The sequence below is a fragment of the Sceloporus occidentalis genome, unplaced genomic scaffold, assembly GCF_023333645.1.
Source record: "Sceloporus occidentalis isolate IW3139 unplaced genomic scaffold, rSceOcc1.0.p SCAF_5, whole genome shotgun sequence".
NCBI classification, from domain to species: Eukaryota; Metazoa; Chordata; class Lepidosauria; order Squamata; family Phrynosomatidae; genus Sceloporus; species Sceloporus occidentalis.
In genome coordinates this window covers 100777555-100792090 of record NW_028316985.1, presented here as the reverse complement: position 1 = coordinate 100792090, position 14536 = coordinate 100777555, and the positions used below count along the sequence as shown (strand labels likewise).

At 37.4% G+C, this 14536-nt stretch overlaps 1 protein-coding gene across 4 annotated transcripts in view; it reads right to left on the bottom strand.

The window, feature by feature from the left end:
- Positions 1-14536, bottom strand: part of ATXN10 (ataxin 10) — an 89304-nt gene that overhangs the window by 21069 nt on the left and 53699 nt on the right. For all 4 annotated transcript variants that reach the window (XR_016281275.1, XM_089524893.1, XM_089524894.1 and 1 more), the window contains one exon: positions 8462-8525. Coding sequence is in view for 2 of the 4 variants with exons in the window: in XM_089524893.1 (XP_089381019.1) it covers positions 8462-8525 (64 nt within the window). In the remaining 2 variants the exon portion in view is untranslated. Of the gene's footprint in view, positions 1-8461; positions 8526-14536 lie in introns of those variants that run through there.

Here is a 14536-nt window from a genome sequence, read left to right as displayed (position 1 = left end):
AAGAGGACTAGGACTTGGAAGGGTAGCTATGAAGAAACTAGAGAATATCCTCAGGTACAAAGATATATCAGTGAATGCTAAAGTTAGGATCATATGCCATTGTATTTCCCATTACTATGTATTGTTGTGAAAGCTGGACAGTGAAGAAAACCACTAGGAAGAAAATCAACTCATCTGAAAGGTGGTGCTGGAGAGGAGTTCAGTGGATACCCTGGAGAACTGAAAAGACAAATAATTAGAGCAAAACAAGCCTGAATAACCCTACTGTAATACTGTGGACATATCATGAGAAGACATGACTAGAAAAGCTAATGCTTGGTATGGTGAAAGGCAGTAAAAATGTGGAAGACCACATTTCAGGTGGATAGACTCAATCAAGGAAGCCATGGCCTTGCGTCAATCAAGGAGCCCTGGTGGCGCAGTGGTTAAATGTGTCAATCAAGGAGCCCTGGTGGCACAGTGGTTAAATGCCTGTACTGCAGCCACTCACTCAAAACCACAAGGTTGCGAGTTCAAGACCAGCAAAAGGGCTCAAGCTTGACTCAGGCTTGCATCCTTCCGAGGTCGCTAAAATGAGTACCCAGATTGCTGGGGGCAAATTAGTTTACAGTTGTAAACTGCTTAGACACTGCTTAGGCGGTATGAAGCGGTATATAAATGAAGCTTGTTTATTTTGTTTTGCGCCTGCTACAGACCTGTGAAGGGCTGTTGATGACAGGATGACTTGGAGGTCTTTCATTCATAGGGTTGCCATAAGTCAAAGTTCACTTGATGGCAGCTATGAACTAAAGCAACAATTCAAGATCCCACAGGGTTGCACAAGAAGTAATATGTAGAGAAAAACACATGAGTTTTTGAGCAAATTATTTCTCAATACTCTGGGATATTCAAATACAGGGAGAATACTGTAAAGGAATACATGTCTTCTCCCACAGCAGGGTGAAAAAATATTCTAAGTATTTGTCTTTTTCATGCAAGGATGAAATAGTCAAGGATTACACCCCTACCAGAGACTATACTGGGATGCCAATAGTCTCTTGACATCGTCCTTTCCCAGGTGTCATCAAATCCATCCCTAATGTCATAATCGCAGTTCACATTATATTTCCATGTAATCTTGATATCCATGTTGCCTTCAAAAACAATCACATGGAGTAATGTTTGGGTGTTAGGTTGCATGAACTGATTCTCTAAAATGGAGAAAGAACCCTGAAGTACCTTCAAATATTTGCAAGGTGAGGTATCCTAAAACAAATTATTATTAAAATATACTGCTGTACACATTGGAAGAATATGATTCAATACTATAAATACAGAGAATACAATTCTATGAAATATGTGAAAAAGCATCACATGTTTATATCTGCTCAATGTACTCTCTCTTTTTATGTAACCACTACACTGCCAGTTAGGGAGTTGTAGCTTGTTCACATTTTTCTCCTTGTATTTCAGCTCTTCCCATTCAGAGTCATAAATATTTATGATTGTCCTTAACACACTGAGAGCCTTAGACTCCTAGATGTCTGGATGCAGACCTATACAAACTTGAGTGTCACAGGAGATTAAAGCAAGTTGCCAGTTAATATTCACATTAGCCTCTTGTTCCTCTCCAAAAGAGAGATAGAAAATTGAGCATATTCTGAAGTCCGTAATCCGACCAACACTTTAAGCACTTTATTGTATACTCAAGCTTTAGAAAGAGTGCTTCTAAAGTTTCCATAGTTACAGCAAACAGGAGCATGAATTCATTTGTTGCCAAACTATACAAAAGAAAATAATGCACAGCAATCCCAGTAGCCTTACTTTTGAAGGTTTACTTTAAATTCCTAAAACCAAAAACCAGTACTACATTACGGTGTATCTATCTTGTTACAAAATAACCATTTTTTACTGCAAAGTGCTGCCTCTGCCCTAAAGAACTATGGGGAATATTTGTTAAAATATCTGTCTAGTTTCATGTCACCTTTAACTACAATTGGACCTTACAGCAAACATCTTTTACATATTTAGTTGGAAATAAGTTCCACTGGTTTCAGGGGCTTCTATCTTACAGGTTAGTTTGCACACACATGTCCTGTACAGCTCTAGTATTTTCCTATTAATGTTAAAGTTATTAAGCAGTTTATTTACACTTAAACAATGTTTTAGAAAGGCTTCAGGAAAAATAGTTTTTCTTTGTTGATCATAAAATAACTATACCTTAACACAAGCACAAAGTTCACCTCATCTATATCAGAACATCATGTAAGTTTTCCACTGAAATTGAAAATTTGCCCTTAAAGATCTGGTAGCTATGAACAAATCTGGGTTAAAAAGCATCTAGAAGAAAGCTAAGTGAAGCAATCGGTTGTCTTGTAGTGGCTAACTTCAGCTCAGAGACACAAACTTCAGTAGAAGAGAAAGTTTTATTCAGGAAACCAACGTTGTGCACAGCAAAGTGATAGTATCAGAATTGAGGACCTTTTGGTTACAGTCAACCATGTCCACAATTTCTTAATTCACAGATTCAAGCACTCACAGCTTGAAAATATTTTTAAAAACCATGATTTTGCCATTTCATATAAAGGACATCATTTTACAATGGCAATGTATTTAACGGGTCTTGAGCATCCACAGAGTTTAGTATTCCCAGGGAGTCCTGGAACCAAACCCAAACAGATACCAAGGGCCCACTGTATATTAAAAGCACATAACAACTTAACTTTTCACACACTCACCCACCATTCATCTTCAAATCAAAACATTCCTGTTCCCAGGGCTATCTGTCCTTCCCAATCTGTACCAAATGTTCACAACAAATTGGCCTTTGCAGTTCAAAGCACATTTTATTTTCCTTTTCACATCTGCTTATTAAGCAGCTTCAAGAAAGATAAACATTCTTTCGACCCAGTATTACAACTTGTATAGCATAACCCATCATCCAGTATTGCAAAGCATATAGCCAGCAAGCATGGCAGAACCTGATCCTGACAATGGTTCAGAATCTCAATAGATCAGGGATACAGCACTAAAAAGGGACCTATGTATCACCTGTTCCTTCAGAATAAAGGTGTTGCTATTTAGCATGTCTTTTTGTAAATAACAATGGGCAGCTTGGTCCAATACAAAGGGGGAGTCACTTGAGCAGATGCATACCACAGAATTGCACCAGATGAACTAGAACATTTCTGGAGAAAACATATTTTTTGATGTGTGAAAGTGACCCTGCATTATATGAACTTGGATAATATGCAGGCTGGGTGTATATATTAAAAAAGGAAAATGGCACCTAAGGGCAATGTTGCATAAAAAAATTAAATGCAAAAATATAACTAGGAAGGCAGGCTTCCTAATGACATTTAGAACTGTTCCTAGTAGCTGTCCCAAGACCAAGCAGTTTTAGATATAACCAGGCTTTTTTTTTTTGAAGGTCTGATAAATTTGAAAATTTACAGTTCATGGTTTATAAAAGAAAAGTAGACCCTAAACTCAATCCTATAATCTTAGTTTAAAACCAAAAACTGGGTACATACATTCTTGCCACAGTAGCTGCCCATATATTTGATATTTTTAATAGAAAGCTATAATTTATACGTAACTAAAAAAATCTGGGTTTAAAAATGGAAAGGGGAAATCACACTCTTGGACAATGTCAAACCAAAAACATTCCGTATCTATATTTCATGCCTATGATATTTAAAAGCTATTTTTATTTCAATACATTCTCTTTGTCTAGAGATGTTAACCTAAATAATTTCAGCTGCCCAAAATTCTATATTTTAAAAGGAAAAAAATTAACGTCAACAGCTGCTACTGCTGCAATTGCATAATAATTTGAACTGCCACACTTAAATATAATTAGATATGCATGACTATTTGGCACTAGTATTTTAATACTAGTTGGTATGGCAACACATTGAGCCTGGAAGTGAGATCAAGTACATAACTTCTCCAGGTACCGGTAAGGTGAATATGTCATAAGATGTCCTCCTTTTTGTTGTTGTTTTGTGTCTTGAAATCATTTCCGACTTATGGTGCTCCTAAGGTGGACCCATCACAGGATCTTCTGGGGCTAACTTGGCCAAGGTCATTCAGCGAATTTCCATGGTCAAGTGGAAAATCAAACAATGATCTCCAGAGTTTTAGTCCTACACTTAAACCACTACGCCATGCTGGCTATCCTTTATTTACATTATGACCATCATCAGGGGCATATTAAATGATTGGAAGCATCTTCCTATGCAAATGTGAATACAAATTCAGGAATACTAGTTGTCATGTAAGATCAGTTCCCTGTAATTGCAAGTGAATTAAAACAATGGGTATCAAACAATCACATTCAATCATTTTCAAATTTTACAAAACTTAAAAGTACAGTCAGTCTTTTGTATCCATGCATACTTTATCCACAGATCCAGCTATCAATGGTTTGAAAATATTAAATGAAATACACATTCAAAAAAACAAACCTTGATTTTATCATTTTATATAAGAGACACTATTATACTTTAATGGGACTTGGGCATCCACAGATTCTGGTATCCACAGAGGATCCTGGAACCAAACCCCAGAGGATAAAAAGAGCCCACTGTATGTCATACATTGTGCTGAGGGAGAAATATATGATTCAAATGTACATTAAGCATGTCTTACTATTCATGAACATTTGTTGAACTGTAAAATAAAATTTGCAGACTATAGCTCACATGACTGTACTCTTTTAAAAGCTTTTACAAAGATCAGTTGGCTGGGTGTATGTATATAATGTTCTAACTCCATATTGCTATGACTGCTATTCTCAGAGAATGTGTTGCAGAATCATTGATGGATCAGTTTTTTAAATAGCTGAGAAACATTTTACATTACAAAATGCACTTCCACCTAACCTATGTATGAGTCCCAGGAGCTAGCTAATGATCAGAACTGTTGATTTTTTGGAATACAGTGTAAGAATTTTGCTAGCTCATTATTATATACCTTTAATATGGCTTCAATTCCAGGTAGTTTTTACTCTTCCCTTTCTCAAGGAAGACTCAATTTATATCGTGGATATGTACCACATCACACCAACTCTTTTATGTATAAGCTTCTTTGAGTTCAACTTTCCCACAGTAAGACCCAAGTGGTATTTCCTTCAGGTTTTGGTTTTTTTAAGTTATTTTATTTCAGCACAGTCAGCTCTTCCAACTCATCCATTTTATCACCTTGAAGCTAACTGTATTAACTGCCACAAAACTGAATGACTGTGATAGTTCACTCCTTAAAACTTAATCATATCCCTGATTTTGCTCTCCTCAGCAGCATGGACTGGCTTCAAAGTATGTGGCCTCTCTTAGGCTGCACTTTTACATAAGAAATGCTGGTTAGTTTTCTCAAGAAACTCTTTCCTGGCATCTCACAAAACAAACTGCCATTGTTGTAGACCATAGCAACTTGATTTCTCCTGGATTTAACCTGAGGTTTCATAAACCACAATTACACTAACCATTGCCATGAGGTCAGAAGTATTCTGAATTTACCTCTGAGATGACTGTCAGACTAAATATAATGATAGAAAATGTTCTTCAAATGGGTATATATAAAATTAGCTTATATTTATATTTTCAGTTTTTTATCCAAACAAAAAGTTCAGTATGTGTGGATCCACAACAACTATTGCAATAAGAGAGCAAAAGAGAAACCACAGGTTTTCTTTTCACAAATGCTGCCAATTTTGCCTCTTAAGTAGCCAGCTGCATGATCACCCCAGCAGTCAGTCCTGCTTTATTCTCTTCAAGAATTATGGACATTTTGGTTTCAGGGAGCACTGCCAGATAGATGTTAACATAACACAGAAGCTTTGTAATACAGGTTTTTTGAATCAAAGAATTCCATATTTCCATCAGCCAAACATTAAATGACATATCATCATCAGAAGCTTTAGCTACCAGCCAACACAAAACCATGTGTTCAAGAACTGAATGCAGTTACAGAAAATCATTCTATCTACAGTCCTGAAGCCACTTATTCTAAAATAATTCCAAGACTGCTCTGTGTTACTGTTTAATAAAGGCTTTTCTTTCTAGAAGAATCAGAGCAGGAAGTAAAAAAGATTGCAATGAATAAACTCACCACAACACAAATTAAATTGCTAGAAATCAACATTATATTTGAAATTTTACCATCGTTTTAAACAAAAGACTTTGCTTGAAATGGAACTCTTATTAGATAAATACTGCAATGACATCTAAGTAGAGCACACTTTCTGTCTCTTTACATTTTGCGGCACATGTATATAATGTATGTAATCTGGGCATTACCAGTGTGCTGCTCGCTGAAACCAGCACATCCACCAAGCAGTGTTGTGTCACCTATCAATGCTCTCCACTCATTGTGGCAGGGTATTGGAAACTAGGAAAAAGACTCTGACAGAAGCTGCATTCTCTTTAACAGTGTACTTCAGTGCTTCTCTTTAAAATATAGGTGAGGCGATAATAACCCCTGCTAACCTTCCTTTATCACTCCATTGGCTCCTGGCCCTGCCCTTGCCTGTGTGGTTGGAGGAGACCAAGAGAATAGGAAGCTAACACTCCCAACTCCGTGAAAAGTTAGTTTTTAAAAATAGTTAAGTTCCAAAGCTCCTTGGATTCCTTATCATTATAATCAATAATTTTTAAAAGTAACGTAGAAACATAGCATAAAAGGGAAGGAAGAAGGGGGAGAAAAAAGAAATATGGGAGCATTTTTTGCACGAGCTTTGGTGGATATAAACCCACTTCTTTGAATGCAGTGCTAAGTGGTACTGAATCAAAAGAAGCTCATGCAAAAAGCTCATGCAAAAAACAACAAAAACAAAAATAGTTAGTCTTAAGCAAAAACAGTCTAGCTGCCACATTTCTCTCCCTTCCCTTCTCCTTTTTATGCTGCAAGAGACTAACGTGGCTAGGAACACAGGAAGTGGCCATCTACTCAGTACTGTTAACTCTGACTGCCAGCGGCTCTCCAGGGTGTCAGGCAGCCCTGCCTGGAGAGCCCTAGTATTCTCTAATTGTCACCCATTTAAGAGCTAACGAGGCTTAGATTCCAAAACCAGACAACACTGTATTCTAGGTGGTACAATTATTTGCTTTCCCATGTTTCCATAAGACTTGGACCTAACTGATGCTGCATTTAATGTTTCCCATCCCTTTCCTTGCCTTAATTGTGTTTTGTGATAAATCGCAATCTAGAGGGGTCAGGAACGTAATGTTTTACAAACTGGTATGGAAGCCTTTTTGGCTAAAGGGCAAAGTATTGCTTTTCTATCACTAGGCTCTAGGGTGCATTTGTCGTTTTGTAATAAAAGGTTTCTCAACTATTAGTCTTTTTACTTTGTGGCATTTCTACAGGAGCTTCTTCACCAGTCCTAACAAATGAATCTTCTATTGATCTTTCCTCAGAATATTTGTGAGATGATATTTTGTGAGATGATATTTTTCCACTGGTCAAATTTAATAAATATGTAAAATGGATGAGCTGCTTAGTAATGCACTACCTGTTTATTTCAGTTGACTGATCAAATGTCAGCTGAAGCAAAAGGTTCAGTACTAGCTACAATGACCAAGTTTGGTTAGATTCCATTAGTAATCATAATTTAAAATGACAACAATGAATCTGGGATATTCAGCAAAAAGACATAATGAAGTTCAATCATCCCCATTTGTTTTAAGACTGTCCAAAAAGATGTAGTTTCTCCACTTGATTACTACCCTTCAAAAGAAGCACTAATAAAAGCCATCTTAGCATAAAGTTAAGAGATTTAAATCTCAGCCAAATACATTTTGAGATTTGCTTTGAGAAAGAAAAAAGGAAGAAAAACAACATCGATGTTTTGTGTTTTCCCCAGCCCTAGCGCGCCATTACAAAATACAGTCCAGGGAAAAATATCAAATGAACAAATAACACAGGTTTTGCAGCCAGGGAGGGGATACTTGTGGGCATTAAGATGCAATTGGACTACAACTCCCACCAGCCCCAGCTAGAAGAGTTAATTATAAGGTTTCACGGATGCTTCAGTCTCACAAAATCTAGAGGGCCATGAGTTGCCTACTCCACTTTCTTTTTATAAATTTGGTTCAAAATGCAAAATGTAAGGATTCCTTTCTGAATGAAATGAAAATCAAAATGGCAATAACCATTTTCTGGCTGAAGTTGTTTCCTAAAACAACCAGTAGAAAGTACAAAATATAGTTTAGAATTGGCAATAAATTGTTAACAAATAAGTGTACCAGAATACTGGAATCAGTAGGCAACTCTGACAGTACAGGTCAGTATGCAGAGAAATTTCTAACATTCCTCAATGAATTAAAGATATTAATCATCCTCAATTACTTTAAATACTTTTTTCAAAGGATACGAAAAGCATTACTTCTAGAGTATTTGCATATACAAACCCATCCTCACCCCAAATTGCATTATAAGAGCCAAATGTCATTTTCAGGATTGGAACACTATTAAAGGATACAAGGATTATTACCATCAATACTACAATTATCCAAGATCAACGGGATGCCATCTAATTCATAAACCTGTAAGAAAAGGAAACATTTTTCTTTGTTAGTGGGTAAATAAATTAAACTGTAAACAAATATATCTGTACTTTGACCAGACATAAACATTCAGGAATAATGTTTATTAGTGCTCCCCCCCCCCCCCAAAAAAAAAAAAAAAGGTTGTGAAGCTCCTGGTTTGAAGTGAGTTTGCAAGTCGTGGTGCATTGCATTAACCACAGTTAAGTGTCACATTTGTAGTGTAAATGAACAACCTGCCTGCTTCTCCTTGAAAGATGAAAATAAGACTGGTGACTCCTTTCAGGCAAATTGCTTTATGGTTATTTTTTAGTTATTTATTTCAGAATCTTTTTTTAAAATCCCTTTCTATTTAAACCAGATGCAATAAAAACAGTAGCTAAAAAAAGAAAGAAAATAAAGCAATAAAAATAATAAAACTCCAAAATCATTCATTTAAAACCTGATTTTTTTCTGTACATCCATGGTCTTAAATAGGGCTTAAAACAACAAACCATGATTGGATCAATGTACTGGGCCATACAAATGTTACTACATGTATTATATATGGAATAATACATATAGCATTAAGTACACAAAGCAGAGTTTAACAGGTTATATATGTAAGAATGACAATAGCTGATTTTAGTTTGAAATGTTTAAGCAAAATTAAAAAAATAGGTATGTTTAACACTATTATAGTCACACGGAAGACACATAAATACATGGCTATTTGCATGGACAATATTTATATAACCAGAAACCATTTTTCCTCATATAACTATTTATAAGATGATATGGTATGTACAATATCTATGGCTGAAACCACAGGCATATTATGTTTAAGAAGAAGGAACTATATTGTAAATTCAACTAGGACCATTAAAGAAACCCAAGTTCTGCATTTGCACAAGCATCCTCATATCAGTGCAAGTGAACACCTAACTTTCTTGTTCTCGTCCAAAGAACCAATCTTGCAGCTACTAAACACAAGATAGAGCATAGTTGGAAAAAAGGGGTGGCACTAACCACAATATGTCCCAGTTTGTACAGTTTCAGCTGTCAAATACTGTTCTCTGTTTACCTTACGGTTTTTCTTTTTTTCCCCCCTAGCAAACTATTGATTTCATATGTACCAAGGACGCTGTAACCAAAACAGTCTTAATGCATGCACAACTAAACCCCAATTTACAAATAACTACAAACACATCACAATACAGCGGCTAAACCACCCTCCAACAAAAAGATAAATTATAGTATGCATTTGTTTTAAATATTTGGATATGTCCAGGCATGCCAGCTCCTGGCTTAAGCTCTCTTTTTGACATAGTAATTACTGATTCAGACAGTTTTCATTCCAGAAGGTATACATCACAACTAAGTCAATTTCAGATGCAGAGCTCAGTGATGATGGAAAAAGAACATATTAAGGACTATCTGCACTTCTCATGCCTGAAGAGTCTATGCATAACCTGCTATGCTCATAATGCCAGCTTTACTTTGAAAAATAAAGCTAGCATTGCTATGTTAAATCCAATTGCTAGTCCCAACTAGAGTACAGCCACTGAACCAATGGGATTTAATTTGGCCTACCATAGGTGGGACTAGCTTTGAAAATAAACACATGGACATTTTTCCTGCGAAGTCAAAACTGTATGGGCAGAGGAGGGCTATTGTATCCAGTCTTCATATTTATTTATTTCACCAAACTAGTATAGAAGAATTAACTTCCAGCCAAAGTTTCACATCAGCCCCAAAGGACCAAATGCAAAACAGTCTGAGGACTGCCTGCACCAGTAGTAATATGGGCTAGTAATGCTATTAGACTTTGCACAGTTAAAGAGTACTTCTAAGCAGGGAAAAGTCAGCTATCGTACCAAACCAAAAAGGAGCAGATGGACTGAACCATGTGAGAACAGGGCAGGGTATGAGAGATGATATGAAATCTCCCCTGAAATTTCTGAACTAACTTTGGGGCAAAACAGACGGCCCCGAAAGTCCGGCTCTATGCTGCCCCGAGTCGTCCAGAAGCTGCACCAGAAATTACACACCGGCTGGCTTCTGGGTGACATGGGGGCATGGCATTCATGGGCATGGTGAAGGCGCCTTTTTTCTGCCCCAAATAGGAAAGGTCTTTTCCCGCTCCTATTTGGGTTGGAAGCTGGCTCGACTGGGGCCAAAGTGTGCGGTTGCCACAGCCCCAATGCGACTCTCTCAGGGGTGGCATTACACCACTCCTTCAGGGTCGTCCGTTTTGCCCCTTTCTTTCATTTAATTTCAAAAGTGCTACACTCTTTTATATCTTTTTAGCATGAAATACATTTACATTTCATAAAGTACCATAAATGGTGCCATTGAGAATATGCTGCAAGGATAACGATTTCTTCAGAAGCATCTGAATTTAACAACAAAGAATTTAATAGATTTCACTGTGTATGTGTATGTGCCTTCAAGTTGCCGGTCGACGTATGGCAACCTCATGAATTTCATAGGGTTTTCTGAGGCAAGGAATACTCAAAGTTTGTTTTGCCAGTTACTTCCTCTGAAATAGAGCCTACAACACCTGGTAGGGCATGGGCATTACAATGTCTTTGTCACTTTAAAAATAGATTTGTTTTTTTATTAGAGTTTTTCTAAGTAACAAGACAGTGGTAATTTTTCTATCTAGTTGGACTACATGTATATGCATGCAACTATTGACAAATAGTCTTTACAGGTCACTTAAATGAGTTTTCCAAAACAACACCATTCAAAAGAGTTTTGGTATCTCTCTCTCCCTTGGAATATGAATATCCTGCATAAGCAAATCCTCTACAGCTATAAATAAAGGATTATCTAGACAGTCAGTGATAATGATCATAAATGGTCTTGCATATCACTTGAACCAGTGTAGACCTCTAACAAGCTAAAGTACCTTTATGGTTAGCCTATAGATTGTAGATACAGTCAGGAAGATACAGTTTATATGTTTGCTGTGACTCCCACATGAAAGTAAGGTGCTGATTCTCATCTAATCCAAAGAAAGGAATAATTTATGTTCAACCATTTATAGATTTGAATCTAGGATATAGGCACTTTGGCTTATAATAGATACAACTGAGGTTGTGGCAAACAAGTCTATTATTGGAAGCCACCACATCCTGAAAATCTGCTGAAATACTTGTGGACAGAGGCTCTTTCCCCCAGAATGTATTCTGGAATGGCAAAGGCTCTGATGTGACATACACTTCCCCAAGGAGATGGATGGCATAAGGAAGAAAGATCCCTCCCAGCCACATCAGGGAGTCCCATGCCCACCAATTCAAACCAGAACTAAAAACGTTACCACTACTGATTTCTATGGATTATATTATACTCCTGGAACTATGAAATCTTTAAACATGACATTTCAATATAAACACATAAGGGATAAATTGGTTACCTCCTGCTAGTATAACCTTTCTTTCCTTCTGCAAAATATTACGTATACATTCTGCTTTTCTTCTGTTCAGAGTACATAAAGTTCCCTGTTAGTCTCAAATCTGAGCACTGATCAGACCAGGTTTTCTGCATCATGGGTCTTTTGCATGTGCCCTTGGGCATTTGATTTATGTGCCTATCTGATAAAATGACTACTTATTGACACCATTTTACCAGTGTCGTACAAGCGTATGCCACATGATATAGAAAAGCAGTTTATATTTCCATGTCAATAATTTGTGGCCAAGATTCTGCATCATCAGAAATAACCGTGATGACATCATAGCTACATCTGACAATGCTACCCCCCCCAAAAAAAAACCTACCTTTTCAGCCAAGATATATCCCAGACAGAGGGTTTTCAAGATGCTGCAGATTAAGACCCTCCCTTCATCTTAATTGCTACCATCCTGGTCTTGAAGGGAGAGAAGAAGAGGCAGGCACAGCTCCACCATGCCTAGACCTAAAAGCAGATGGAGGACCCTCCCTCCATTCCAACTGCCACCATCCTGGCCTTGGAGGGAGAGAAGAACCAGCAGTATCTGCTGGACTTGGTCCCCTTTCCCACTGCCATTCCCTTCTACTTTTATGTCATGTACTTTTAGACTGCAAGACTGAGGGCAGAGAGCTATCAAATTAGTGCTCTGTAAGCCGCTCTGATAGCCCTTGGGGCTGAAGAATGGGATATAAATACTTTAAATAAATAAATAACATTGGAGGGCTGGGAAAAGATGTCTGCAGCACTCCCTCTCGGTCATGGACAACATGGAGAAGCAACTGCAGCAGGATCGTGAAGGGTCTCTCCTGCTATCTTTTCTCAATGCACCCCATGTCTGGGAGAGAGTGCTGCAGATATCATTTTCCAGCACCCTGATCTCCAGCACCTCAGAAACCCCTAGGCTGAAAATATATGGTTTTGGAGATCGCATTCTGTTGTTAATAACTATAAATGTGAATCTTAAAAGTTACAATATTGTCTGTCCGGCTTATAATTTCATAATTACCGAATAGAATGTTGGCTTTATTTTCACTTGTATAACCACAGGGATCTACTCTAAATCAGGGTGAAAGATCCAAACAAAGTGAGGTGAGATAAGCTGAAATACTTGTTAACCAAGTATAAGAGGAAAAGTTATTTGTTACTAATGAAATCTGAATAGAAATATATATACACACATATAAAAGTGTGGTCTATTTTAATATATTTTATGTATTTTTCTCAAAACAAAAAGTTCTCTAAGCTGTTCCTTTCACTTGCCTGAATAAAAAAATGATTAAAACACTGCAGGAGTTGCCTACCTCTGATATAAATGATCCCATTTTATAAGTTCAATATTGGAGGCCCTCAATTTTCTTCTATGCTTGTAAAGGAATGGCAACATAGATTTTGTATGTTGTGTATACCCACATTTTGTGACATTTACATACACAGTTTAATTTGGTCAGAACAGATACTAAATATATTTTGGACTCTTTCTTCATTATTTACTGCTTCCTCACTCTAACAGCCATTTGGTCTAATGTATTGTCATCATCTTTCCTTCATTATTTCACTGTCACTTAAAATTGCATCTTTAAACAGTTTACCCTTCTCCTATGAAGGTTCAGATACATTGTTAGCCTTGCCCCATCACACACACATATTTTCATCTTCATGAAAAAAATATGTAAGTTAAATTAGATTAAGAGATGCTGACAGGTCTAACATAGTCAGTAGGGGCCCGAACTGACAGGCCAAAATAAGGCTGCGTTGTGTCACTTTGGAGGTATGCTGTTTAAATGATGCATGCATCCTAAGAGGTCAGAAACCTCACCAAAGCCATGCTCCACTCCTAAGGACTAGAGCACAGCTTCGGCGCAGCTTCTAGCCTCTTAAGATGTGTGTGTCACTTAAACAGCATACCTCCAAAGTGACCCAAAACAGTTTTATTTTGGCTTGTCTGTTCAGACCCTAGGTTCCACTGAGGAAGTTCTCCATGTTCTAATTCCAGCATTCCATCTACTATATGGCTTAGGACTAAGATGATAGAAATATCAGTACTGTAAAAGAATGGTCTTTGCCTGGTCACTCAGGTGAAGCTTGACCAGCCTTGAGACTATGGATGTGGGATGCAGGAGGGAAACTTTCATGCATTAGTTTCTCTTTCTGAGAGAGAGTAAGAGAAAGAGAAAGAGAGAGAGAGAGAGAGAGAGAGAGAGAGAGATGACCTTGATTAAAAAAATAACCTCTCCAAAACCGGTACTAAATTTTCAAAGAGGACTGCTGCACATCATATTGAGATACATAAAACAAGCATTACCACAGCTCAAGAGTTTCAGAAATCTAGGGTGGAGATAGTGCATTCCTCCTGAAGCTGTTGCCAAAGCCTGGGCTGGCAAATGGCCTAACTAAAATCTAAACACAGGGTGTAAGACCCTGTCTTATGACATTCATGTTAGTTGCTAGAGAAAGGAGCCTGAAATGCAGTAGGCAAAAGATAATAGTTTTCTTCATCAAACAAGAGAAGAAGACCAGGTTCCTAACCTGGTAAATCCAAACACTTTAGATCACCTGCTAAACCAAAGGGAACAAA